The 25,921-nt window shown below is 39.7% G+C and overlaps 2 protein-coding genes across 3 annotated transcripts in view; both read left to right on the plus strand.

Moving 5' to 3' along the window:
- Positions 1 to 6,999, plus strand: part of LOC121907112 (protein FAM124A) — a 34,974-nt gene extending 27,975 nt beyond the window's left edge. The window contains exon 4 of the mRNA XM_042426489.1: positions 5,880 to 6,999. Coding sequence (XP_042282423.1) covers positions 5,880 to 6,707 — 828 coding nt within the window. The 3' untranslated portion in view covers positions 6,708 to 6,999. The remainder of the gene's footprint in view (positions 1 to 5,879) is intronic.
- An 11,672-nt stretch (positions 7,000 to 18,671) lies between these two features.
- serpine3 (serpin peptidase inhibitor, clade E (nexin, plasminogen activator inhibitor type 1), member 3) lies at positions 18,672 to 25,892 on the plus strand. 2 transcript variants are annotated; one of them, XM_042425884.1, is made up of 9 exons: positions 18,672 to 19,162; positions 19,931 to 20,231; positions 21,895 to 22,122; positions 22,656 to 22,898; positions 23,928 to 24,126; positions 24,246 to 24,346; positions 24,561 to 24,647; positions 24,774 to 24,857; positions 25,671 to 25,892. In XM_042425884.1, exons 2-9 carry the CDS (start codon positions 19,967 to 19,969, stop codon positions 25,721 to 25,723), a joined length of 1,260 nt encoding a protein of 419 aa, XP_042281818.1. In that variant the 5' UTR covers positions 18,672 to 19,162; positions 19,931 to 19,966; the 3' UTR covers positions 25,724 to 25,892. The 2 variants fall into 2 exon arrangements, with proteins under 2 accessions (XP_042281818.1, XP_042281817.1); XM_042425883.1 differs by having other exon boundaries at positions 18,673 to 19,162; positions 19,923 to 20,231.
- The last annotated feature ends 29 nt before the right edge of the window (positions 25,893 to 25,921 follow it).

Here is a 25,921-nt window from a genome sequence, read left to right on the forward strand (position 1 = left end):
ATAACTACATGACTAACCCCTAACCCTTTCCTTAACATTAAAGGAGCAGTTCACCCAAATTACAAAACACATTTTCTCACTTACCTCTAGTGGAATCTAGCCATGCTTATAGTTGTTAGTTCATTTGTCCAGGCTTTGAAACATCTGTCTCTGAGATTTCTGCATCTCCTCCAAAATAGTGGAGGTGACTTTTGTTTGTGGTCTACTGTTGTGTTTGTACTTAGGTACAGTGGTGCAGGGAGCTAAATGCTAATGCATTTTAGTTTAGCATGTTAACATTTGCTAATTAGCACTAACCACAAACTACAACTGAGGCTGATGGGAATGCCATTCGTTTGCAGGTATTTGGTCATAAACCAAAGTATTGGATGAATAAAACGTTTGACCTGAAGTCAGGGGATCACTTCTTCCTGAGGGGAACAATCAGGAGACCAACATGCTGCTAGCATTACAACTCCAGCATATCTTGAATTAGTTGATAGATCCCCTCCAGACATGTATTAAGACACATACAAATACTCTGCTTGGAACAATAATGCATGTCTGCTATGATTTTTCCACAAAAAAGCATCACTACCACTTTAAAATCCTAAAAATGACACCTAATCTTTCTCCCTCATTAAAAATTTCAGAATGTATGAATAAGCAGATATATATCAGAAGTTCAACTGATGGGCACAAGGTGTCTCCTACTTCACTGTAAAATCACTTCTCAGATTTTGTGCACTGGAGGCTTCAAGTTTCCATATCACACTTGTATAAGTTGAATATTGGACCAGGATTAGCTCCAATTCAGTTGTGATGTCACAACTTGTAGGCCCACCCCTTAAAATCAGATTTTCAGGGAGCTCAAAGAAACTTTCCACTTTCAGCAGATGAATGTGAAAACAATCTCTGCACATACATCATTCTGCACAGTGACACTCAAACATTCAACTGAAGGAACAAGAAGAAAAACATATTTTTGAGAGGAGAGAGGCTTTAAATATTTTTCAGAAGCAATTTCTTTGGTAGAGAATAGTTCCAATGAAAACTTTGAAATGAAAACTTTTTTTGTAATTTGGGTAAACTGACCTTTTAATGTAAAACTAATTCTAACATGAACTCTAATCTTCATAAAACAAGTGAAAAAGGATTATTTTAAAACTGTTTCTGACACAAATCAATTCATTTCAAGATTTTTCAAGAATCAAGTGTAATTTTTCTTGATTTTACTGCAGCAGTTTGGCTCATTTCAAGGTACACTCATTTCTGCAAACTTCTTGAAACAAGTTCTTTGATAAAATATTTGAAACTCAAGATTCACTTACTAGCATTTTCCCAATGCTTTTGGCTGTGTGTCATGGCTGCCACCTTCTGCTTTCAGGTTAATTATGTCTGTATCTGAGTCCTAAAAGTCTTATTTTCTTAAAACAAGACAATCAAATCTGCCAGTGCAGTGAACTAATAGCCTTGTTGACTTGGTAACACTTTGTTTTTTTTAACTCAAGGTTCACCTTCAAGCCTTTCCCGGCTGTGTTACATGGCCTTCTTTAAGGAATGGAACTTGCTCATTGTCATCATGTGATCGAAGTATGGAGCTTTGACATATGACAACAGGTGGTCATTATACTCAGGTCACACCTGAGCAAGTTCCATTCACTGGAGAAGGCCATGGAATAGATCAAAAGCTCTGGTAAAAACTAGTAAGTAAACAGTGGGTTTATGTATTTCATCACAGATATGTGTTATCTGAGCTAAGCATGTGTTGATGTGAGTCTCCATGCTCAGGTTGAAACAAGTAGTTTGTGCTTGAGACAGGTTGAACTTTACTGCACTGGCAGATTTTTTGTTTTAAGAGAACAGACTTTAGGACTCAGTTAAAGACAAAAAATATCTAAGTGGGTAGTAAGTAAAACTTAATTTAACACATTTCAGAAAAAGACACTACAACATACAAAGTGCTTTGCAGAAGGGAAAAGGCACAAGGGAAATAAAAGAGACAGACAAAAAGATGTTTTTAGCGGGACATGCAATCTCTCACAGTCATACTCCACAACAACCTCATCTGTCACACAAACACACACATGAAAGACAGCAATATTCACTCACAGCCATTATTTGGCAGAAGCAGCAGATAATTAGAGCTGCTCTGATTTTCAGCCTCAAGGAGACACTCACCTAAACAGGTGTCCTCTTAATGAGCAATTAGCATAACAAGGTGCATGCTGTCACTGTAAATAGAAATATTCTGGTCAGTGGACTCACATTTTTGTGCTTTTCATGCCAAGATGGTAGCCTCTGACATTTTTTTATTATTCAAATTATATGTTGATTTTATGTTTCCTGCAATATGTTGTTCTTTGTTGTGATTGGTGCGTGCCTGTGTTCTACTGTAATATATGAAACCTTACACACCGTTCAGACTGTTCAGGTCAATTTACATTTGAGAGCAGCCTGAAATTTTATGAAATTTCAGAAAGTGATCCAGAACATGCAAAAATGGAAACATTTCTACTGTTTTGTTTTGTTTTTTGTTTTGTTCTGTTTTGTTTTGGTGCAGCTGGTACACATTTTCATACATAGTTTTTTGGGTTAATTTTGACCTAAATTTATTGGAAAAATTCAAAAATGATGATTCAAAAATGTTCAGTCTCACCAGCAGTCCAAAGCCAGAGACAGAGAGAAACAGACTTTCAGCCAAATATTAAAAGCTCATACAGCAGACAAAGGAGCGTTGAGCCTCTTTCGTTTTTACATTCCAACAGACAAAAGGAGAAAATCTTCACATCCTCAAATCCTCAGTGTTTTATATTTTGACTGAAAAATGATTAAATGATGACTTAAATGATTAACTGGTTCTAATTTTCTCTTAGTTGATTAATAATTTCAGCACTATTCAGGATAGTAGTTTTAAAGTTATATGCACTGTATATTTGGATATGAGCAATCATGAGCAAGAATACTTATTCATGTTAGAAATACAGACATTGTTTGTTTCTTGCACTGACTTGTCTGTCATGAGGATGTGGTAAATCACAGTTTAACTTTCTCAGGAAACCTAAAGATTTGCTTCCTTGATATTTATTGTTGGTGAACCTGAACATATGGAAATGTGCAAACTCCCCTCCGCCCTTGTTGGAAATAATTGTCCTGAGGCTGCTGTGTGGAAAGTTACTGCTTCTGCCTGTTTGGTTGGAAAGCTGGATGACAGAGCAGACATCAGAACAGCAACATGGAGAAACTATCTGCTTCGAGAGGAGGAGGGAGGTGTGCATTTTAATACTTACAGAGAGGGGAAACCTAGACAGGAAACTAAACTGACAGAGCAATGAAATGAATCCTGCTGCATGTTAAAAACAAGAACATTTCCACATTTGTGTCAGGAGAAAAGTATCTGCCACCATGTTGCTGCATATGTTTCCAGACCTTAACTTTGTGGACGATGATCAGGCTGTAGATTTGTGGCATAGCACAGATTTTCTGAACAGCAGTCTCTCTGTGTTTTGAGATACTTTGGGTCTATAAATGGAGGTGTGATACACACAGGACTCATCTGGACTCTGATGACTTCTCCAGCTGCTGGTGTGATTCATAAAGTGGCCAGGGCTGAAAACAGGGGGCCTGTGGAGGCTTTAGTGAACCCTGGGGTTCCCTTGTACACCTTCCTCCCTCACTCTGCAGCCTGTATGTTGCGTGAGGAGCTTGGTTGCATGAGAGACCTACTGAGGGAGGTTAATAGTCTTGAATATGCATCGCTTTACTTTCGTGTCCCCTCATATTTCACTACATTTATACAACAAAAAAGAAGATGGGAGACATCCTGTGCTGTCTCACACTGCAAAAATCCCTCTATGCAAACAAGCTAATCAAGAGAAATTTGCTAGCATCCAAAAAAAAGAATCAGCCAGAGGTAGCAGATTTCTTGAAATTAACATAAAAATCTGGCCATTTCAAAACATTGACTTACCATAAAACTAGTTAAAAATACTTGATATAAGAAAATAAATGTAATAAATATTCACACCACACACACCCAAGCTTCATCCCTATACAACAAGGCTCACTCAATGTGTTTCAAGAGTTGTCTAGAATCAAAATTATAGAAAGTGCCATTTTTAAAAATACTTGTGCCCCCATCTGCTGAAGTCAACTACAAATTAAAGTAAGACTATAACTTCTGAGAAAAGAAGTTCCTCTAACATGTGAAAAGTTGAAATAATACACTCAGCAGAGTGCAGATCTCTGCAAGGTGTGTACAGTCAAGATGGCAGCGAAGATAACAGAAATTTTTTTCAGGATTTTAGTGGATCATTACATATCAGGCATGGATGAAACCAAACTTTTCTATGGATGTCAGTTTTTGAGCCACAACAAAGGCCAAATTGTGGCCTTCAACAGACTAGGTTAGCCTTGTTTTTAGCTAGCCAATTGCTGGAAATGTTATGTTGTAACGCATATTGTAAAATGGTGAGGACTGCTGAAAGGACGAAAGTGTAAACTTTACAATAGGCTCATAAGGATCACATTATAACATAAGTTTTTCAAAAATTGTGAATCATCACAACTATGAGAGGTCCTTAAGCATACAGTCATAAAGGTGCACAAATAATATTAGTAGTATGTGAGATTAGCTGTGGATAGATACATAGGATACACGCACACATGCACACACACAACCAAAGGCATGGTCCCCTCCAGGCTTACACCTGGTGGAAATAATAAAAATGCACCTTTCCTCCATCCAATACACCAGCTATGGTTGCTGATGCAATGACTATGGTATGACTAGTAGCTTACGATGGCTAACGTTTGTATCTCATATCACATATCTCGTTTTGGCCACAGAGATTGCTGTTTAAAGGTTCTATATGTAATAATTGTGAAGCAATTTACATGTATTAATGATTTTTTTTATTGCCAATGAGTGAACGGGTAGTAACATAACATAAAAAATGAGACCTTCCCTGACTTTCTCAGTTGTCTGTAACAGCCTGTGGACTGATTTCTCTGTGAAGGACCTGGACTGGATTTTCCGTGAAAATGCATGCTCCCGAGTGCCTTGCCTCTCTCCTGCTAACCTCAACAAACAACCAGCATGACAACACAACACAACAAAAACGGTGTTATCTGAGTAACACCCTGCAGACATTAGCTCTCCAGTTAATGAGACAGCTAGCTGCCTCCATCAACCACTACACATTTCACAACAAAACCGCAGTCTGTTGCTCTAGTGTTCTACCGGTGTTTAGTAAACACGGTTGGTAAAAAAAAAAGTTGGCGGTTTGCAGGTCGGGTCAGGTTCAGGTGGTCGATTATCACATACGGGGGTGGGTGAGGGGGGCTGACTGACTGGGATTGAGAGATGCTTTGCTGAAACACAGTGCAAAACAGAATGCTCACTAAATGGCCACCGGTATCACTAATGAGAAGGAATTTCTGATTCTCACAAACAGAACCTTTAACAAACCAGCAAATCCAAGTATAAGATTAATCTTCTTACTTGGATAGATATATACATATTTGTGTGTGTGTGTGTGTGTGTGTGTGTGTGTGTGTGTGTGTGTGTGTGTGTGTGTGTGAAAATGAAAAAAAACATTGTAAATCTTTTTTTTTTTTGTCTTGCCATGGTAGATTCTTGAAATCAACAAAGCCATCTGGTTTTCTCTTACATGAGTGTGACAACATTCAGACTTGCTTCTTGTCAGCCCGAGGTGAAAAATTGATTGAATCACCAGTCTCCTTGAAATAGCTTTAATAATCTAATGCAAGGGGTGCTTTTATGATGAGAAAAGATTTAGTCATCATAAAATAAGATATGACTTTGTTTCTCAAGTTGCCCATTTTTGCAGTCTACGAAGTCCCTAAATCTCATTGGTTTTCTTTTCCCTCCTGCTCAGGTCCAAAGCCCTCACTTCAAACACAGACAACATCCCTCCCTCACATCCATTGTCCCTGAATCAGCCTCAGCTCCAACCACTTTCACCCGCAGCGCTAGCTCCTGCAGAAACCACCACTATCATCATCGGCCGACATCCCGTCCCCGAGTCCAGCACCACCCCTCCCACAGCTCCCTCCCTCTGGCCTGTGAGGATCTGGACGAGCAGGAGCAATGGACTGACCGGTGCCACCCAGACAGCTGGAGGGCCCAGTGGAAAGGCCACCGGTCCAGCTCCCTTTTCTCTCTACCCAACCTGGGCTCGGCCAGCTCCCACTCCACCTGCTCCTCTCCTGGGCCTCCTCCTCCCAGCCCCCACCACAGGAGTCACTCCCTCAACAGGTGCTCCTCCCTCATCCCACCCTTCCGGCTCAATGTGGATGCTCTTATCGGGGCAGAGGAGACGGATGTGGACACAGGGAATAAAGTAAACCCAGGCAGCAGTGTGGACTTGACAGTGGTGTCTGCATACATCAAACCCAGCCTGCCGCAGATTTCTCGACCGTTGTCCGCGCCACCTGAAGACATCGGCTCCTTCCTCTTTCCTGGCACCCTGGAGAGCACCTACAAGGCAGCCACACTTGGCCGGACTACTGTTCCTGTCAGAACAAAAAGCTTCACACCCTCTACCTTCCTGGGGTCACATCCTCAGAGCACCTGCATGAACACCAGTGCTGCTCCATCTCTGAGCAACGTTTCCGTAAACCACTCAGACACGTGCAGCATTATTAGTGCACCAGTAGAAGAGGCAGACAAAATAGAAGAAGAAGACCAAGAATTCTACATTTGATCAATTTAATATAAGCTGAAGTAAATCACTGAGGCCAGTAATGACTGACTCCAGAGTTAACACAACTCTATTCTTCCCCCTGGTGTTTGAAACTGACAGTATGAACTGGAGCACAGCACAAACTGTATTTAATGTTCTCATGTATTTGTCAATGTTGCTTTTTTTTTTGCTTGTAGATGTAAGCTAGAGACACCTTGTAAATGTCAGGTTATATAAGTAAATGACATCATATTTAAAGGACTAATCACTTAACTGTACAGACACAGTATTCAATAAAATTATTTCCCTTTCATGTGTGCTACACCACTTTAAGGGAACTTTCCAACCTTGATTCTCAAAATTGTCCACATGACAAATGTAAGTCCAATATTTACTTACTTTTACCTATTTATACCTATAAAAGAGGCTAAAACACATTACATTTTGATATAAAAACAACATGTCAGCAGCAGAAGATGGAAGAAGCTACTGAAACTCTGGTTAAGGTTGTAAATGCAGTCCAATAGACCCATCCCATAAAACTGCTTATCAATCAATACCATAACCTTGAAATCTTAAATATCTAACACACACACACTCCACTTATTCAGTTTGAACACAGGAGACTGCAAATGTGCTTATTCATATTTATGCCTCAAGGTTTCTTTACTTGGCAAATTTAAGAGACAGGCTGCTGAATTATATATAAGTGACATTTAAGGGCTCACTTTGGTCTTCAAATGATGATTAAGTTATTTTAAAATGACCTGTTCCATCTTTTAAAGTATATAGTTTGGTGGATAGTGAGGCATGTACACAACATTTAAAAAACGTGAAGTCAGGTCACATACAGAGAAGTTTAAAATACAATCACATTAAAAATTAATAAGAAGAAATTACAACAAATTATTACTGGCAAATACATGGATCTTTAACCTGGGAGCAACAAATACTGACTAAAGACTTAACAAGACTCCAAAGAGTATCTGACTTTTATGTCAAAGGAGCTCAAACATGAGCTATTCCCTAATGTGGAAAGATTTCATCTTGGAATAGTCTACCAAACTGTACAGTAGTTTAATGCAATGCTGCCCTCTTGAGTTGAAGTTTGAGGCTGAAAATTGAATTTTCATACAAGATTTCGACACTACTCTTTGTTACAGTGGTTTTTAAAGAGCTGTGTCTTGATTTAAAACTAATCTCTAAATGCATAAATACAGACAATCCATCCTTAAGGGTGTCAGGACTTATTGGTGCAGTATTGTGTGACAGTACTGTTTCACTGAGGCCTGTAATGCTCCTCTCTGGAGGGACATTTTTAACAACCTCTTGTTTCAGCTCAGCCTGTGAAACCTGCCTCTCTCCACAGTGTGAGCACTTTAACAGGTGTGAGTCTGCTTGTGTGGTCTTCATAGTCTGAAGAGGGAAATCCAATAATGGTGCACACTGGTTGTCATGGCGAAGTCTCCTTGAGGCCTGCAGAGGTGATGTCATCATCGACCAATCAACACAGAGAGTGGTACAACGTATTGCTTCTCCAGTGCAGAGATTACACATGAAGAAGTCTGGAAAATAGATCAATCTGCAAGTTGAGATCCTTGAGACAGTTTAACATATTCTGTACAACAGTCTAAATTATATTTAGGTCCTTAATGAACATTTGTGCATGAAAGCTGTGCTAGATCTTTCAGAGAAGCATTCTTCAAAAGCAACATACTGATACAGACACAAAGTGTGTTGTGAGTTGCTGAGAATGACGGATAAACTTGTACAGATACAGTATAATCATAACCAATAGTTTCTCTGAGGCATTTATGCAGCTGCGACACCCAATATTAAACCACCATTTTCTAAAGATGTCTGTTACATAATGTTGCCAGTGGAAGTGCAAACACTACCTATCTGATAGTGAAGTGTCAACAGCCATACTAGCAGCTCTGTGAGGCTGCACCAGAGCTAAATGTTAACATCAGCATGCTAACAAGCTTATAATGATAACACTAGCATGTGTTGTAGGTCTAATGGTCACCATGTTGGTTTAGTGTGTTGTAAACATTTGCTAATTAGCAGCACAAAACAAAAAGTACAGATGAGGCTGATGGGAATGTCAGCAGGTTTGGAATGTCATGGTAGCGCTAGATGAAAGTACAATTCATCCTCTGGGGACCATCAATTGGTGAACCAAATTTCATAGCTATCCATCCAATAGTTGTTGAGATATTTCAATAAGGAACTATAAAGTCAACTTCATGGTGGCACTAGAGGAAAGTCATCAGAATACAATCATGTACATGTTTAGATATATTACAGCATAAGTGAAAACTTTTCTCTGCTGGTGCCACTGGAGGAAAGGTCAGGGGCTCACTAAAGTCATTAGAATGTATCCTCAAGTGGACTTGAATATCTGTTGTAGATTTTATTACACTCACAAATGTCAGCCTCTTTCAATCTGGACCAAAGTGGTGGACTGACTGACAGACCAACATCGCCCTCCCTAGAGCCACACTGCCAGCATGGCTAAAAGAGTTATCAAAAGTTCAGGCATAATATCTTACCTCCTGCAGGGGTCACCGGCATTGCATTAGCAGAAGAGCAGTAGGTTTATAATTGGGTCAATGGGTCATATAGAATTTTTTTTTCTCTTAATTCTTCACAAAGATGAAACACGTCTTCAATGGATCAGTTCAGAAAGATAAAGCATATATGTTGTGCCTGGGAAATAAAAATAACATCTTAAAGCTGCAGCAACTGAATATATTGACCACTAGGGGGCACAAGAAGTCCACAGCAAGCTGAGAGACACACACCCCTGTTTTATCACCATCTTCTTGTTGTCTTGGCTAATGTGAACAAGTTAATAAATTGGACTCATTAATGCAAAATAGATTTAACACATGGTTGTTGGCAATGAAATGAGTTTTTGGAAAGTTTATAGGGGCACAATTGCAGTCCTATAATCAAATTACTGATATTCTTAACAGTTAAGGTGAAAAAAAGGTGCCAAATGACAGGCAAAACCATCACATATGTATCCTAGTAAGGTGTTGATCCACTACACACCTCACCTACAGTTTCACCTCTCCTTGGCATTGCCACTCATTCTTCCAAAACATTTTCCTTCATTTGGTGTTTTGATGAGGGTCATGGAGAGCGCTGTCTGACATGTCGATCCAAAATCTTCCACTGGTGTTCAGTCGGGTTGAGATCTGTTTATGAAAGCTGCAGCACATGAGTCACATCATTTTCATACTCATAAGCCCTTATGCCCTGTGTGGAAGCATCTGCATTCATTATGTCTCTTCATTCATTAATTCAGATTTTTCTCTAATTTAGTCCCCTGCTTTTATACTGTGCCTTGAATGCAGAATGCTTGTCAGTTCAGTAGTAAATGGCAGCAGATGGTGCTAAAGTGCAACAGAAAATATTTGAAAAGGCTACAACAACTACTTAATGATTGAACCTGATTCTAAAAAGCTTCATAAACCAAAACCTCCACAGTTAAACTGATACACTGTTAGAATCATCATGATGTCAGACCTTGTAATGGTTGTTTTTCACTGCAGTAAGGTTTATCTCTAACATTCAGATGTTTCTCTGCATGTTCCCAAATTCCTACATATCGTCCCCACCACCTTCTTGTGCTCAAAATAACAGCCACCAACATTTTTCCCATGGTTCTCCAGAGCCATGTTCCTGCGAGGTGCAGCCTACGTGGGACACGTCCCCTCACGTCGCCCCTCTCCCAGTGCCAGCACTAGTGACTCTAATCCTCCATGGCGTACCTGGCAGATCGCTCTGGCGACACCGGCTCACAGCGCTGCTGGCGTTGTTGCAGCCTGGCCCAGCCCCACACACCAGCATCCCCTCTAATCCCTCCCCGCCTGCCTGCCCAAAGGCCCAGGAGTCCGAAGGGAAGTAGGGCACTGGAGGTGAAACAGAAAAAGTCAATCACAGCCGAGCGTGCTCAGTGCATCTCTGCTCAGTACTGAACTTTATTACTAAACCACTATTCATTCATGCAATTTCCTTTCATAGAGGCTGCTTTAAAACTATGCGGACTGCATATTTTCAGTTTTGCAAGTATAGTGAGCTTTTCCTTGCATCTATACTGTTGTCACTTGTCTTCTTCCTTTACTGTTCTTCTTCTTTTGTACTATTTGCCCTTGATCTTTATCCTCTTCTGTTGGGCTTGTTCATCTTTATCATATTCTTTTGTTGCTCTTCTTTTTATTATTCTTGACTTCTCCCTCTTGTTTTCTTCTGGTTGTCTTGTCTTTCTGCTGTTATTATTCTCCTTCTTCTGATGTTTCTTCTTTTCGTACTGTTGTTATTCTCGATCTTCTGGTTCTTCTTCCTCTTTTTCTTGACAAAACTTTCACCAGCTGTTTTTTTTTTTGGTTGGATGAAGCTGAAAACATGAGAAAACCACAGAGTTCCTGTGGTTCGTTGTTATTCTACATTGTAAACCCCTCCTCCTCCTCTTCCTCCTCCTCCGTTCATCATCATTTTCCCTGCAAGGTCAAAGGTCACAGGGTGGAGAGGGGACTGGGCTGAGGGGTCTGAATGGAGAGGCTGGGGAAAGTCTCCGCTAGTAAGGGATTAAGTTGCTGCCGTGTGGGGAAAGGTGGAGGTGTCGCAGAGTCACACAGACACCCATCAATTAACATATTTGGTTATGGAAGGAAAAACTCTCATGGAATAATAAGCTGCTGGGAACACAGACTGACAGGCACGTGCACCTGTTAGGTATTAGCAGGGGTGGGTCTGTTTTATTCATTTTGAATAGGGGGCCAGAGTGGAACACTCACTCAAAGAAGAGGGGCGTATTTGGAAAAACAAATAAACACACAGATTCAGATCCCTATTTCCAGGCAATACTAAAACTGTACATATACTGATGTGAAATTATATCAATACATAACCACCAAGAGTGAGAAAAAGAAAAAGTGTTATTCAACCCAGATCTTACTCATATTTTGCTTTCATTTTGCAGCATTCAACATTTTAACAAGGTATGAGTTTAAAGGTATTCTTTAAAGCATTGGTTCTATGCAAAATATGTAGCCTATGTTAACAGTTGAATTGCTTTTGCACAAAACATATATAGCCCCAAACACGCTGTCAGTGGTAAATAAGGGCAGTTATTTGCTGAATTTAGGCTTCAGGAGACACTGAAACACTTTTGTTTCAACATAAGAACAGATACGTGAGCAATGACAGTAACTACTAGTACAATTAAATGTGTCTATTTGAAAACTTCCCTTGATAGTCCTCTTACAATGATGGAACAAAATATTCTGAGGGAATTGGATTTAGAGTTTAAATATAATACAATAAAAAAATGTCCTGACAGTAGGGTCATTTCTGGTCATTTTGTGCCCTGGGCCAGACATTTACTGGTGCCCCGGTGGGAACCGATCTTTTCATAGCCACATTTTTGACTGGATCGCAACAGAGGGAGCCAACCCTATAACTGTGTCTGTCTGTCACTGAGTCACTCACTCACTCACTGGCTGAGTGATGAAACACACTGTACTGGGGTCATTTGCACTCAGCATTAATGATTAACTTGATAGTTACTACATTAAAACTATTTTTGGGTTGTGGATAAGTGAAATAATATATAAAACATATAAAAAAATAGCCTAAATCTGAACTCAACCCTTCTTACAACAGCACCATATAATCTATACCCAAAACCTGGTGCAATGTATTTTAAGTATTATTAAATGGTTTTTCTCATATGTACAGCACCTTGAGTCACAACTACTGTATGAAAAGTGCTATACAAATAAATAAACAAATAAACTTAAACTTACATAAAAACAAACAAAATGCTGCAATGTCCATGTCTGATGGGAACCAGGCGACATACAAATTAAAAGCCCCGTAGCGTTTCATACACAGTCAAGCCATATACTAGGTTTTGACCTAGTATTGTTTAGGCCTAATGATACTTTAGTTTTATTCAACTTTATTGAACTTCATTCATTTCTGGTCTGTGTCATGTCATAAACAACACATAGACTTGTCTGTTGATGAGTACGTTTATAGTAGCATTAAGGACATTGTACTGACATGCGTACCTCCCATTTGATTTGCAGTGTTCATACAAAGTTTTGAAGATGCTTGTCATTTTAAAGAACGCTCTTGTAATATAAAATATTGCACATAATTACAAAGGTGTTACATTTTGATTATAACACTCTGAATATGTTGAGGATGCGATCTATATCTGCAATGTTATGTTGCCAGTGGAACAGAAAGTAAGAGCATCACTGTCAATTTCTTCTTGTAGCAGAACCGTAGACTTGACTTACTTGAGACTTGACAGCAGAAACATTCAAAGTATCAAATTTTGTCCTGGTAAAAAAAAAAAAAAATCAATAAACAGAATTAAGAGTCTACAGCCACACCAGCAGCTCTGTGAGGTTGTACTTAGGCAGACACAGGGGTACTCTGAGCTTAATGCTAACGCTAGCATGGCATGACTGATGGGAATGTCATTAGTTTGCAGGTATTTGGTCATAAACCAAAGTATTGGACAAATTTTGAGCTGTGCATGTACCACAAAGTAAGTTTAACTCAGTCTGGCCCTCTTTGGTGATCCTGGATAGGATACTTTTTAAATAAAAGACAGGGTTTAGTTTTATTTTTAATTATTATCACAAAGTCACTTCTTGTTATTCTGAGCTGCAGTGATGGAATAAGAGTGTAAAAGCATTGACACTGTCAGCTATCCGTTTAGGAATTAAATTAACTTTGCACAATTTAAATGCAGCTTCAGTGACTGTTATGTACTGTCTTTAGTGTCATTAACGATCTCTCTGTTTGTTAGAAGCTCTGTTTTAAACTCAGAGTGGACACAGGAAAGTTTGGAACAGCACAATGATTCTACTGACCTTTAAAAATATATATTGCTCTTCATCACTTGTCACTTTATTGTAAACTCAGGAGTTTTGTCCATGCCAGGATCCTGTAGAAATGATGACTCAATGTTTCCAGGGATCTGACTGGTCAGTGGGCGGGCTGTTTGCAGGTTTTAATCTGATCCTCTGAAGTTAAACTACTGAGGAACAGGTTAGCCATTCAGCTGGTACCATGGTGATCTACCCCGGTTAAAAGTGAATGAGCTTCTTGATATCTGGCAGTCCATCCAATAGTTATCAAGATGTTTTGCTCAAAACCACAAATGTCACCCTCATGGTGGCATCCGATGAAAAGTCAGGGGATCACCAAAATCATTAGGATTTATTGTCTGGGAACCATGAATTTTGTGCCAATCCAACTAGCAGATGTTGAAATTTCACTGACATATTGTTTTTCACAGCATTATTGAAAACTTTGACCTGCTGGTGCTAGAGAAAAGTTAGAGAATCAGTAAAGTCATCAGGATTCATCCTCTGGGAACCATGAATGTCAATCCATCCAATAGTTGTTGAGATATTTCAGTCCGGATCAAAGGCGTGGACTGTCCCAATGACAGGATAACATTGCCATCCCTAGAGCTATGTTACTAACATGGCAAAAAGACCGCAGCACGCAGGTGTAGCATAGCTGCTCAATTTAAAATATTTACTTATTAGGCCTTTTCATTGAATGGTCTCAGCTTTATAAACCCAGCTTTGTCAGGAAGGAAATGAAAGACTTTCATCTTGATTTTCAATTTGCTTATAAAGACTTGAGATTTTAACAGGAACTGAACAGGACCGTAGTAGAGCAGTATATAGCCTGGTACGAACTGGTTGGCATGGCTTTAACTGAGTGGCAGTGGATCAAACTGCGGAGTGAACTGGCAGCTCAAAGAGCAGCAAGTGTGACTGTGTTATTAATATTAGCATGTCTTAATAAAACAGTGCTAAATACACATAATTACCTGCATAGATGAGTGCAGAATGATTATCTTTAGTATGCAGGTTCTGTCAGACTGAGGCATCCTGTGAGCACTATCCTCCACACTGCTGACTGACACTGTTGAGTAAGTTGCCCTCCATCCTGACCCCTCAGTGCAGCGGCTGCTTACTTTGCAGTTGGTCCAGGGATCAGAAACAGAGAGCACAAATCATTATTTCTACTTCACAAATGTGAACCTCTAACATTGTGTTCCTCTAAAGGCCTCACAACCGCAGAGATAAAAGCTGTTGTTTATCATGGCATCTTTTCCAACAATTGTCTTTGATCAGTTACCGTGACGTCTCATCTCCTCCATCCCAGTCCTTAAAATTCCAAATTCCAGCGCTCGGAGTCGGGGCGTTGGGTTTTAAAGAATGTGGCGACTCCGTTTAATGAAGCCAAGCTGGCTCCACTAATTAGTCAAGTCCAGTAATGACCGGAATCCCCTGTTAGACAAAGCAACCAAATACCTGATGGCTACCAATCATGTTCTGTCCTTCATGGGAAAAAATGCCCACAATTTATTTTGCTGACTGTCATGTCCCCAATTAAGAGGGACAGTTTAGGGGAGATCCCTCCACAGCAGATTGATCCAAGGTGAATTACAGGGCATACTATCGTTAACTATAGACAATTCTTCATGGTTTTTGTCTTCATGTGCATTTAGATGAATGCATATTTTGTGCTATAACACTCTCATGGTAAAGGTCCCTATGATGCATAGGCATGTACATACACTGTGTTGCAGGATCAGTACATGTAAGAATATGAAAGGATTACAACCAATTACGATTTCAATAAAATTCAATAAAGCTCTATTAGTGTAATTGCCTTAACATATGATGATATTCAAGTACCCAATTCTAATCAGTGGGTTAAGAGATGGCTTGCACTTTTTACTTATATAGAAAAAAGGAAAGTTTAGGATTTGTGTAAGATGCGGGCACCTTTATTACATTTCAGACAGGCCTGACTGTGTAGACGCTTATGATCAGACAAGTTACAGATAAACATGGTCAAGTATTACCATTCCTGCTAAATGATGTCTTGACCTATGATTAGGCCCTGCAGCAAGTATAAGGCTGTGTTGTTGACAGTTGACACCATCTAACCCCTTACCCAATGTACCTTTAAGCTTTGAGTCTTGAAACCCAAGCAAAGAGCAGATACTTGGCAGTTTGACCAGGCTTTATATACACTGTATCTGCTTAGGCTAACATACTGTGGCTGGCCAAATTGGCCTCATAGGCACTTTCACCTGAATCCATGGGCCACTCAGTTATCCCACTGACATCACTGTTTATCTAGTTTCACCAGCTCTTAATTGGCCGCCTCACCAGTGTGAAAAACTTTTCATGAATCATATCCTTAACCTGTCTTACTAAAGAAAATTGTTTTAGTATGAAGTTGTGTTTGAGTGTAAGAGTGCAGACAAGTTTACAGTGTGGGTACCCTCTCAATATCTGATGTTTCATTGAGTTGGGCCTACAGCTCTCTGAAAAAAGCTAACTACATGCTAGCTAACAGGCTAACCCACCAAACAACAAACAAAGCAGTCCTCTTCAGCTGCTTCACTTTGGCAAGCAGCAAGGATCAGTGCTGCTGCTATCACAGGGTTGTTTGCCACTTCTTTTACAGCAAAAATAATATGGTTCTGGTTAGAGAGGGAGATGATGTCCTCATTGTATTATACACTCTAGTACAGGGTCATCATCAACCTATTATTAATCTACGATACAATGTAATTATAAATTATAATTAACCTATTAACTTTTTTTTTCTTTTTTTTGTTTTCAGTGGCTACCTGGTTAAGATAAAAAACAAAACAGTGTCAAAACATCCTTATTCTGCTGCAGCCGATGACTGTGCACAGCATTGATCAAATGCTTACTGATGGCTGAGGTACTGCCATTCATCACACGTTGGTGCAGCAACACGTCCATGATGAGTGAGTCCACATTCCACAGAGTGATACCAATTAGAAATGCTGACGCAGCAGCGTGACGCTCAGAGCAGAAATGTCTTTTGATCATCACAACAAAAGGCCAAATGACTTGTATAACAGACCTGCTGTCTTGGTGTGTGTGTGTGTGTGTGTGTGTGTGTGTGTGTGTGTGTGTGTGTGTGTGTGTATAACCTTTAAAAATCACTATTGCAATTATCTACTACATCTTAAAAGTCTACCATAGACCTAAAAAATATCACATCAAAAAGAAAAAAAATCAATGTACAATTACCTACTAGTATATGATATTGATGTCATAAGAAACAAGACAATCTGATATACTTTTGTGTTCCTTTGCTGTACATTTAGTATGTTGTGAACAAGTCCAGGTTAAAGTCCAAGGAAAAAGCAATATGTTGATCAACAGCCAGGATGTGTGTTGCTAGTGAACACAAATGTATTGCAATTGGAACACAAAATATTGTAACCAAGCGCAAATGTACACAACACAGCACACAATACAACACATATAGATAGACGGGACAGGAAATGGACTGTGTCTAGGGCTGGATTAACCCACTAGGGGGCTCTGGGGCAAAATCATTTTTATTAATATTTATTATTATTTAGTCTTGTAGCCTTCAGCCATGCCAAACTGACATGATTTCTCAGAAATGAAATAATTAAAACAGGTGTCTATGACATAAACCTTTAGGATTATTGGATTAGATTCATTATTAGACTTGTCACATGACCGCACCAGTACATGTAGTGAAATGTTGTTGCATCAAACTCCCAGGCAGTGCACAATATAAGTACAAGAAATTATAAAAGCTAAGTTAATGTTTACAAAATCTGTACCTATATCTGTGACAATAAACAATAAAAAATAAAACTATTGATAAAAAGCAAGTATAATCAGTTTGAGACCCACATTTCTGTGTTAAGTAACACTGAGGATATTGTTTAAAGAAACTTTTGAAATGGGGATATGGAATAAGAGAAAACACTTCTGGTGCGAGTGACTCCAACTAACCTGCAATCAATATGGAGCCTTTGGGGCCCCTGCAGGTCTGGGCAGTTGCCCATTTTGCCCAGTTGGTAATCCAGTGTATATGGCTTTAAAGCATGAAATAAAATAATAATCTAGTCTATTGACTGCTAAAGTGACAACTAATGTATATAAAACATAGATGTGAATGCTTGAGTTATGAGTTGCAATTTCTACTTGTACTTTCTATACTTGTACTTTCTATAATTATGAGATAGCCCATCAGGTGAGTAATAACCTATATAAATACAGTGGTGTAAAGTAACTAAGTACATTTACTCAAGTACTGTACTTAAGTACAATATGAGAATACTTGTGCTGTACTTGAGTATTTCCATTTGATGCTACTTTATACTTCCACTCCACTACATTTCAGAGGGAAATATTGTACTTTCTACTCCACTACATTTATCTGACAGCTTTAGTTACTTTTCAGATGAAGATTTGACACAATGATAATAATAATATAACAAGCTTTTAAAATACAACACATTGTTATAGATGAAACCAGTGGTTTCCAACCTTTTTGGCTTTTGACGTCTTACAAAAAGCAGTGTGTAGTCAGTGTCACATTTCAGATGTCTGTAAGTTGTTAACAGCTCCACCAAATAGTGATTTTTCCCTCTAAACTTCTCACATAGATTAATTTCAATAAATGTTCAAATGATCCAATATTTCACCAAAATCAAAGATTAGACAAAAAGTCTAAAAATGTAAAACAGATTTGTGTATCAGAACTTTGTTTTTTCTTCTTTCCTCACCCATTAATCATCTCACGACCCCTCAGATTTATCTGCTGACCCTCTGGAGGGGCCCGACCCCTAGGTTGGGAACTACTGGACTAAAGTAGCTAACGGCTAACTGAGTACTTTTACTTTAATACTTTAAATTGGCTACATTTTGCTGCTAATACTTTTGTACTTTTTCTTAAGTAGGATTTTTAATGCAGGACTTTTACTTGTAATAGACTATTTTTACATTGCTGTATTGGTACTGTTACTTAAGTATAGGATCTGAATACTTCTCCCACCACTGTATAAATATAATTATTATATATTCATGATCATATTCATTCTAAAATTACTCATTCTTTTCCTCCTGGTGGGAATGTGTTACCACATTAGCCTGTTGGGTCCCACAGAGGAAGATAACTTGTGGAAAAAGTCAAAGAACGTGCGCGCGTGCGTGCCTTGTCGTGTCGTGCTGTGCGCGCGCGGGCGCGCGTGTGTGGGGGGTGTTTTTTCCTCCTCTGCCCGGTTTGGGATTTGCTGGTCGGTGACATGCCTCCCTCCGCCTGGCTCCTTATAGCCCCGGGGAGGCAGGAATCCCGGACGAGTGGTACGGACATCGCCGACTGAGACCGCAAACACGGAGCGGAGCGTTCCCCTTTAAACACGGTCTTATGACTGCAGGCTGCTTCAGTGAGAGACGACCGGCGGACCGACACAGAGACTGACAGCCGGGACAGCAGAGCACTGACTCAGTGACAGACAGGACACAGCTCCTCTGCAGAGGCTGAATGGTTGCTGCCAGTCTGAGAGAGCAGCTGCTCTTCACTTAAACGGATACTACCTCACCTGTCCGCAGGTAGGACTGGCAGCTGGCCTGTCATCATTTCAGTCAGAAGTGATCATAATAGTTTAATGTATCATTAGGTCATCATACAGTGCTGCTAAAGATACTTTTAAGTGTCTGTGGCAGTGACCTTTCAGTAATTTTATAAGGCTACTTTCCCATCTCATATCTTGGCTAACCTGACTGCCAGTGCTTTGTTTTAATGCTGTTTTATTAGGTAATAACAAGACTGGCTGAGTTGACGATATTCTCTCACCTGTGATCTCATAATACTTAAAATTTGTCGTCTCACTCATATTGTGCTAATCTTGCCAGATATGCACATTTGCATATTACTGCAAACATATGCACTGTATCTACTGTATGTTCAGTCTGATACTATGTCTTTACAGATTTTGGTTTCTTGCTAGTTTTAATAACAGAATATGAACATACACAAGTGGCAGGTCTCTGTATGTGAATATTGGGAGTGATGATGATGCTCTGTACACCTGTCCTGGGTGATATAGTTGAAATCAGTATCATAATTATAATATTTTTGCTAATATTGATATATGCAAGGAGCTATTTCAGTGTTTTGCATTAGATCAGACAAAACTGTTGTAAATCACATGTGCAGATCAAGAACTTCAGTAATGAATTTTTTCTCTAAACTGTGTAAAATAATACCACAATATGATCATATCATCACGATACTACTATGGATTCAGCTGATAATCTGTAGTTGCCTGTTGGTTGACCTCACTGACCTCAGTAGGTTTTTTTTTTCCGGTCTCACAGGAGATTGAATTTTGGACCACCTGCAGCACTGAGGACATGTGTCGCCTGCCAGTGGCTTCCCTCTTCGTTTGCTTCTGGTTGGTGGAGAGAAGCCACTGCAACGGCAGCCTTCAGGACAGCATGGGAGAGCTGCACACCAGGTTCGCCGTCAGCCTCTACCAGACGCTCACCGAGACGGAGAACAACTCAAACCTGATAGTGTCACCGGTGAGCGTCTCCTTGTCCCTGGGGCTGCTGCAGCTCGGGGCCCGGGGCAACACGCTGGCTCAGCTGGAGGGAACACTTGGATACAATGTGAACGGTAGGATTCACCTCTTTTTTTTACATGTAAGGATGAAAAAGCAAAGCTTGTATTCAGGTGGCATTAGCTGCCCCTCACGCTGTGAGAGTGAGGTTGCAGAGTTGTTGGTGGCCTTCAGTGCTGTTGGTACCAGGTGGTGTGGAGCGGTGCTGCTGCTGCTGTTGGCCCTGCAGAGCACAGTGGTGTCTGGAGCCATAATACCTGCCTCCACACCAACTCTAATCTCATTAACCACTCCTGCAGCTTGGCCTCGGGGTCGAGAGGTCAGTGTGTTTAATTACAAACAAAAGGAGAGTTGGAGCTGTTTTTGCATTCACTTCCATGTATGTGATCTCACATTTCAGGCAGGGATGGAAATTGATGGCAGATGGCTCTACTTTGCATTTTCAGCCTCTTGAAAAGAAAGTGTTACATTAATTTCACTCTAACCAAAGCTAAAACATCACAAGTCATACAGGGCTGCAACTGCATATAACTATTGCTCTGATTATTGATTTATATATGTTTTTTTCCTGATTAATTATTTAGTCTTTAAAATGTTGGGGAATAGTGAAAAATGCCAATTACAATTTCTCTGAGCTCAAGTTTACATCTAGTAAACGCTTGTTTTGTCTGACCAACAGTCCAAAACACAAAGACATTTGATTTACAGTCAAAGCAACAAATTCTCACATTTGAGAAGCTGGAACCAGCAAATGTGTGGCAGTGTTGCTTGATAAATAACCATTAATCAGTTATCAAAATAGTTGCTGATTTATGTCTTTTTGATCGTCTAATCTATTCATTTACTAATTGTTTCAGCTATAGAGTCATGTATTTGCAGGTTAGCAAAACAGACCGAGGGATCAGCTTATTGTGTGACATGTCACAGAGTTCAACACTGCTGCAAAGATGTCACCTTTTGGTAGAAAGCTCATAATTACTGCTTTTATTAGCTATATTAGAACAAGTACTTACATACAAAGAAAAAAATAACTGAAGAGGATGTTGTAAGCAGTTTACAAAAAAGTGAAAGAAAGAAAACAAAACAGAAATATGAGAAATGTGAATTTAAGCCCAAAAAAACAGCACATTCCTACGTTTTTTTGTTATAGCTATAGATAAAAAGAATTTAGTGGGAAGTCAGGATAATGAAAACAGACAACTACCACCTACTCAAAATCAATCAAAACCCATTATCAGCAACAAGAAAAAGAAAAGAAAACTTAAGCCTGACAGGGGCCCAGCCTACAGCTGACTAGCACAGTACTACCTACTCATAATGACAGCTGTGCGCTCATTAAATGTTGCAGTCATGAGAGAATGTGTTGGATTCCAATTTGGATCCTTTCATCTACAAATGCTTGAATTTCATCAGATGAGAAGATCCCTGTGGTATTTAGCATTTGCCAGACTGTGTTAAGCAATGCTCTAATTGAGTCAAATGAGCATTTGCTTGTGCACAGTCCTGCAGGGAAATGTGTGAATTCAGTTAAGTTACTGCTGAAACAAGCTAGAAGCTGTTGAGTTGAATCCATCTGAGGAATGCATCTTTTGTCATGGGGATTTGATTTGATTTTCTAGCAGTTTAGAGTGAAAACCCTTCCTGTGCTTACAGCCTTTCTCACCATACAGCGAGGAAAATTCACGTCTGACCTGTCCTCTGTGTCTCCCTGTCCTGCAGATGCACAGGTACAAGACTTCCTGTTGCACTCACAGAGTGACATGGGCAACACCAGCCAGGGGATGTGGCTGCAGCAGACCTGCACATTATTCATCCAGAGCGGTGTCCAACTCCTGACTGAGTTCACGCAACATGCAGCTGCCTGGTCCAACACCAGCGTGGTTCGAGCCAACTTCAGTCAACCCAACCACACTCGCAGCCAGCTGGCGCGAGCTGGACACAACCACGGTAAGCAAGAGGGCTTTATAAAATGTTTGAAGCCTCACTAATCTTTTTTTTTTTTTAATTAACAATGAATCAAATATGAGAGGTTTCAGTCAAAGCGACAAACCCACAGAGAATTATTATAAATGCTACAGAGCTACTGAGCCGTTTAGCCTCTTGTAACTCATTGCTTTGGTTTTACTGCACATTCAAGAGTGTTTTTTACTTCTCAGATGACATTTTTAAGAGTCAATATTCACAGGAAAAGGCAAAGAGTAGAGGAAAGTCTGAAAAAATAAGCAATTTTGTGTACTAAAAATATGTTTTTTCTGCGTAATAATATTTTGAATCTATTCCCACAACTAAAATGCTATTGTATAACTGTAATGATGGTGTAGTTGTCTCTGCAGATGCTTTAAACTAAGTGTAGTCTGGTGTATTTACAAATGCTTTCATTGCATAAGACCACATGAATCATTATGGAGACTTTGTGAGAGATGAATTTCAGACCATATGCTGTTTACATTAAACTTTGACCTTACCTCATTACCTCCCAGATGAGACGTGGCCCCTCCAGGCAGGAAGCAGCAGCGGGGAGCTCTCCGGCTCAGGCGAGGCCCAGGGAGAGGCCCTGTGGTGGGGCCATCGGCTGCAGATGGCCCTGGTCAACACGGTGGCCTTCAGGGGCGTCTGGCAGAAACAGTTCCTCTTCACCAACACACAGAACCTGCCCTTCCTCCTCTCTGATGGGACTGCCATCAAGGTGCCCATGATGTATCAGGCCACAGAGGTCAGCTTTGGTAAGAGATGCCATCCATCCATCTACTGTAGACAGAAAACAAATTCATCTTTATTTTCTGCCAGTGATGCAACATTAACACAACTGTCGAGTTAAACCCATCATAGTGGAAATACGTGAAAATAAAGGGGGAATTTGAACCTTAACATGCTAATGTCACAGCTACAATGTAGCTTTTTGTTTTTGCTGAAATTTACATCAGAAAAGTTAAAAAATGAAAAGTTAAAATGACCATGACTTAGAAAAACCACACTCCTATGAACACGTAGAATCCCTGAGTGATTTTAACTGTCTGTGCTGAAACAATTATTTAAGTCGTTTTTATAGTAAAAAGACTTAGAGGCTACAATCTTGCTAGCGGCTCTGTAAGGCTAAATGCTAATGTCAGCATGCTAACATGCTCATGTAATGTTTACCATGTCCACCATTTTGGTTTATTGTGTTTTCATGTATGTCATTTTTTTCGTTTGTTTTTTTTTTTGTCATAAAACAAGACAAACTTAACTTTTTGATATTTTTATTGATGGGCAAAGCACAATTGGACAGAGTATGTATTGAAATGAAAGTGCTTCTTCTGTATTTAACATTTTTCAACAATAAGGATAAAAACAACATACAAACAACAAAATAAGAAAAGAAGGGGTAACAACACAAAAAACAAAAACAAAAAACCCCAGTAATGATCAGTAAGATTGTACAATGAACATTCCTATGAAATAACAATGACTGCAAAAAAAAGACAATCCATCCAATAGTTAGTTGTTATTTCAGTCTGGACCAAAGTAACATTCTCTTGTTTCAGCTTCTCAAATGTGAGAATTTGCTGTTTCCCTCAATTTCACATCATCATTGAATATCTTCAGGTTTGGTCAGGCAAAATAAGTCATTTCAAGGCTTCACTTTCTGCACTCATAACACTATTTTTGACATTCTGCAAAGCAATGATTCATCAACTAATCAAATAAAAAAAAATGATAGATAACCTCATGATACAAGTTGTAATTTGCAAACTTGTTGCTTTCCTTGACAGGTCAGTTCAGGACTGCCTCAGACCAGCGTTACACAGTGCTGGAGCTGCCGTACTTGGGCCGCTCTCTGAGCTTGCAGGTGGTCCTCCCCAGTGAGAGGAAGACGCCGCTGTCCTCCCTCGAGTCCCAACTCACTGCTCGCCAGCTGGCCTCCTGGGACACCGGCCTGCGCAGAACCAAGATGGACATTTTCCTGCCCAGGTTAAGATCAGATCAAGCACTGGGTTACAGATGATTTCAAGAGTCAGACATCTTTGTCAGGTTTTGTTCTGTAAAGATGGAGATGATGTTTAAACAGATTTTCTGTTTGGTGTTTACAGGTTCAGAATGCAGAATAAATTCAACCTAAGATCAGTGCTCCCTGCTATGGGCATCAGTGACGCCTTTAACCCAACAGCAGCTGACTTCACGGGAATATCAGGTCAGTACTTCAATTCATTTAAAACTCCATTCAAAGTATTGATTTTTACTACAGTTCTGTAAATCAGACACAGAGTACACTGAAGCTCCAGTTAAAGCACTTTAGAGTGCATTTTGGCTTTAAACGTTCCCCAGATTACAAACAGCATAAGCTGCAGGCCAAACAACAATTACTGTAGCTCTGCTGGCAGCTGATAGTTTGTTTCTTCCTGCAGTGGAGGAGGGTCTTTATGTGTCTGACGCCTTCCATGAAGTGAGAATAGAAGTCACAGAAGACGGGACAAAAGCAGCTGCTGCTACAGGTGGGGATTGTATATAGATATGTCATTTTAACACGATTCTACTTGTCTGCAGCAATTTCTTTTTTAATAGAATAAAAAAAAACTATGTGATGAAGTTGCTAAAATAATAATTTGTTAATCTTGCAGCTATGGTGCTACTCAAACGATCTCGTGCTCCTGTTTTCAAGGCGGACCGGCCGTTCTTATTTCTTCTGCGACAGAGTAACACAGGTATTTATTTTACACTGCAGATACCTCAAACTGTATCACACTCCAGTCTGAAGGGGAGTTGCTGCTTAAACAACCATACCAGTAGTTTTGAACTCATTTACCACCAATTACATATACAGTATTTTTTTAAAAAGCATTTGCCCTCCTAAGCAGCCATAGGTTTGACATGAAAATCAGCAGACACTTGCATCAAATCTGCCATAATTCTGTTGTTAGAAGCTAATGCAGTACAGACCTTCCAAATCAATCTGCATTTAAACTGCATCAACACACAATACTAATGCATGTCTGACAAAAAAATGAATGCAGACGCAGATGTTCAGTATGATGGACTCAAGCAGGTTTGATAAGTCTGCTAATACAGCAGCTGCATGGAAGCCAGAAAAAAAATCCCAGCTGTACAGTATGCATTTAAAAGTGGTATGAAATAAGACCCCTATGTGTAGGATTTGAACATCCCACCCCGTTGTAATATCAAAAAATACACTGTCACAGATATGAACTTTTCTGACAACGTTCATACAGTCATGGTTATTCAACTTGACTGATAGATTTCTGTATTTGCGTTTTCATCTGAGCTTGTCTCAATGGTTTGAAGAGGGTGGGCTGCAGCAGTTTGTTTGCTTATCTGATCACACCACCAATACAGTCCTGATGAAGCAGATTAGTTTTTGAACTCTTAATATAATTGATGTGTTTTTCTGAACTTTAATTCTGGCTTATCTAGTCATGAATATTTAATATATAGAGAAATACTTCAATACAAAGTGATTATAACTTTGTATCTTACTTTTGTTGTAATCTTCATTTCAGGATCCATCTTGTTCATGGGCAGAGTGATGAACCCAGCTGACCAAGCACCTTGAGACTCTTCTAAACAACACCTCACACACACACACATACACTCCTTCCCTGACCCCTATTTCACTACCGGTATTTATTTGTGGACCAACAGGAGGGTCCTCGGACACTTCCGGAAGAGGGACAATATTTTTGTACATATCTGTAAATAAAATTTTAATACATGTTTTTACACTCTGGGTGTTTTGGTCATTTCTTCCTGC

Source organism: Thunnus maccoyii, chromosome 11, assembly GCF_910596095.1.
Source record: "Thunnus maccoyii chromosome 11, fThuMac1.1, whole genome shotgun sequence".
NCBI classification, from domain to species: domain Eukaryota; kingdom Metazoa; phylum Chordata; class Actinopteri; order Scombriformes; family Scombridae; genus Thunnus; species Thunnus maccoyii.

Coding starts and splice junctions, on each gene's coding strand:
- serpine3 (XM_042425884.1), top strand. CDS start 19,967: ATGTGTCGCCTGCCAGTGGCTTCCCTCTTCGTTTGCTTCTGGTTGGTG. Junction 24,347..24,560: donor TGACTTCACGGGAATATCAG/GTCAGTACTTCA, acceptor TTCTTCCTGCAG/TGGAGGAGGGTCTTTATGTG. Junction 24,648..24,773: donor AAAAGCAGCTGCTGCTACAG/GTGGGGATTGTA, acceptor TTAATCTTGCAG/CTATGGTGCTACTCAAACGA.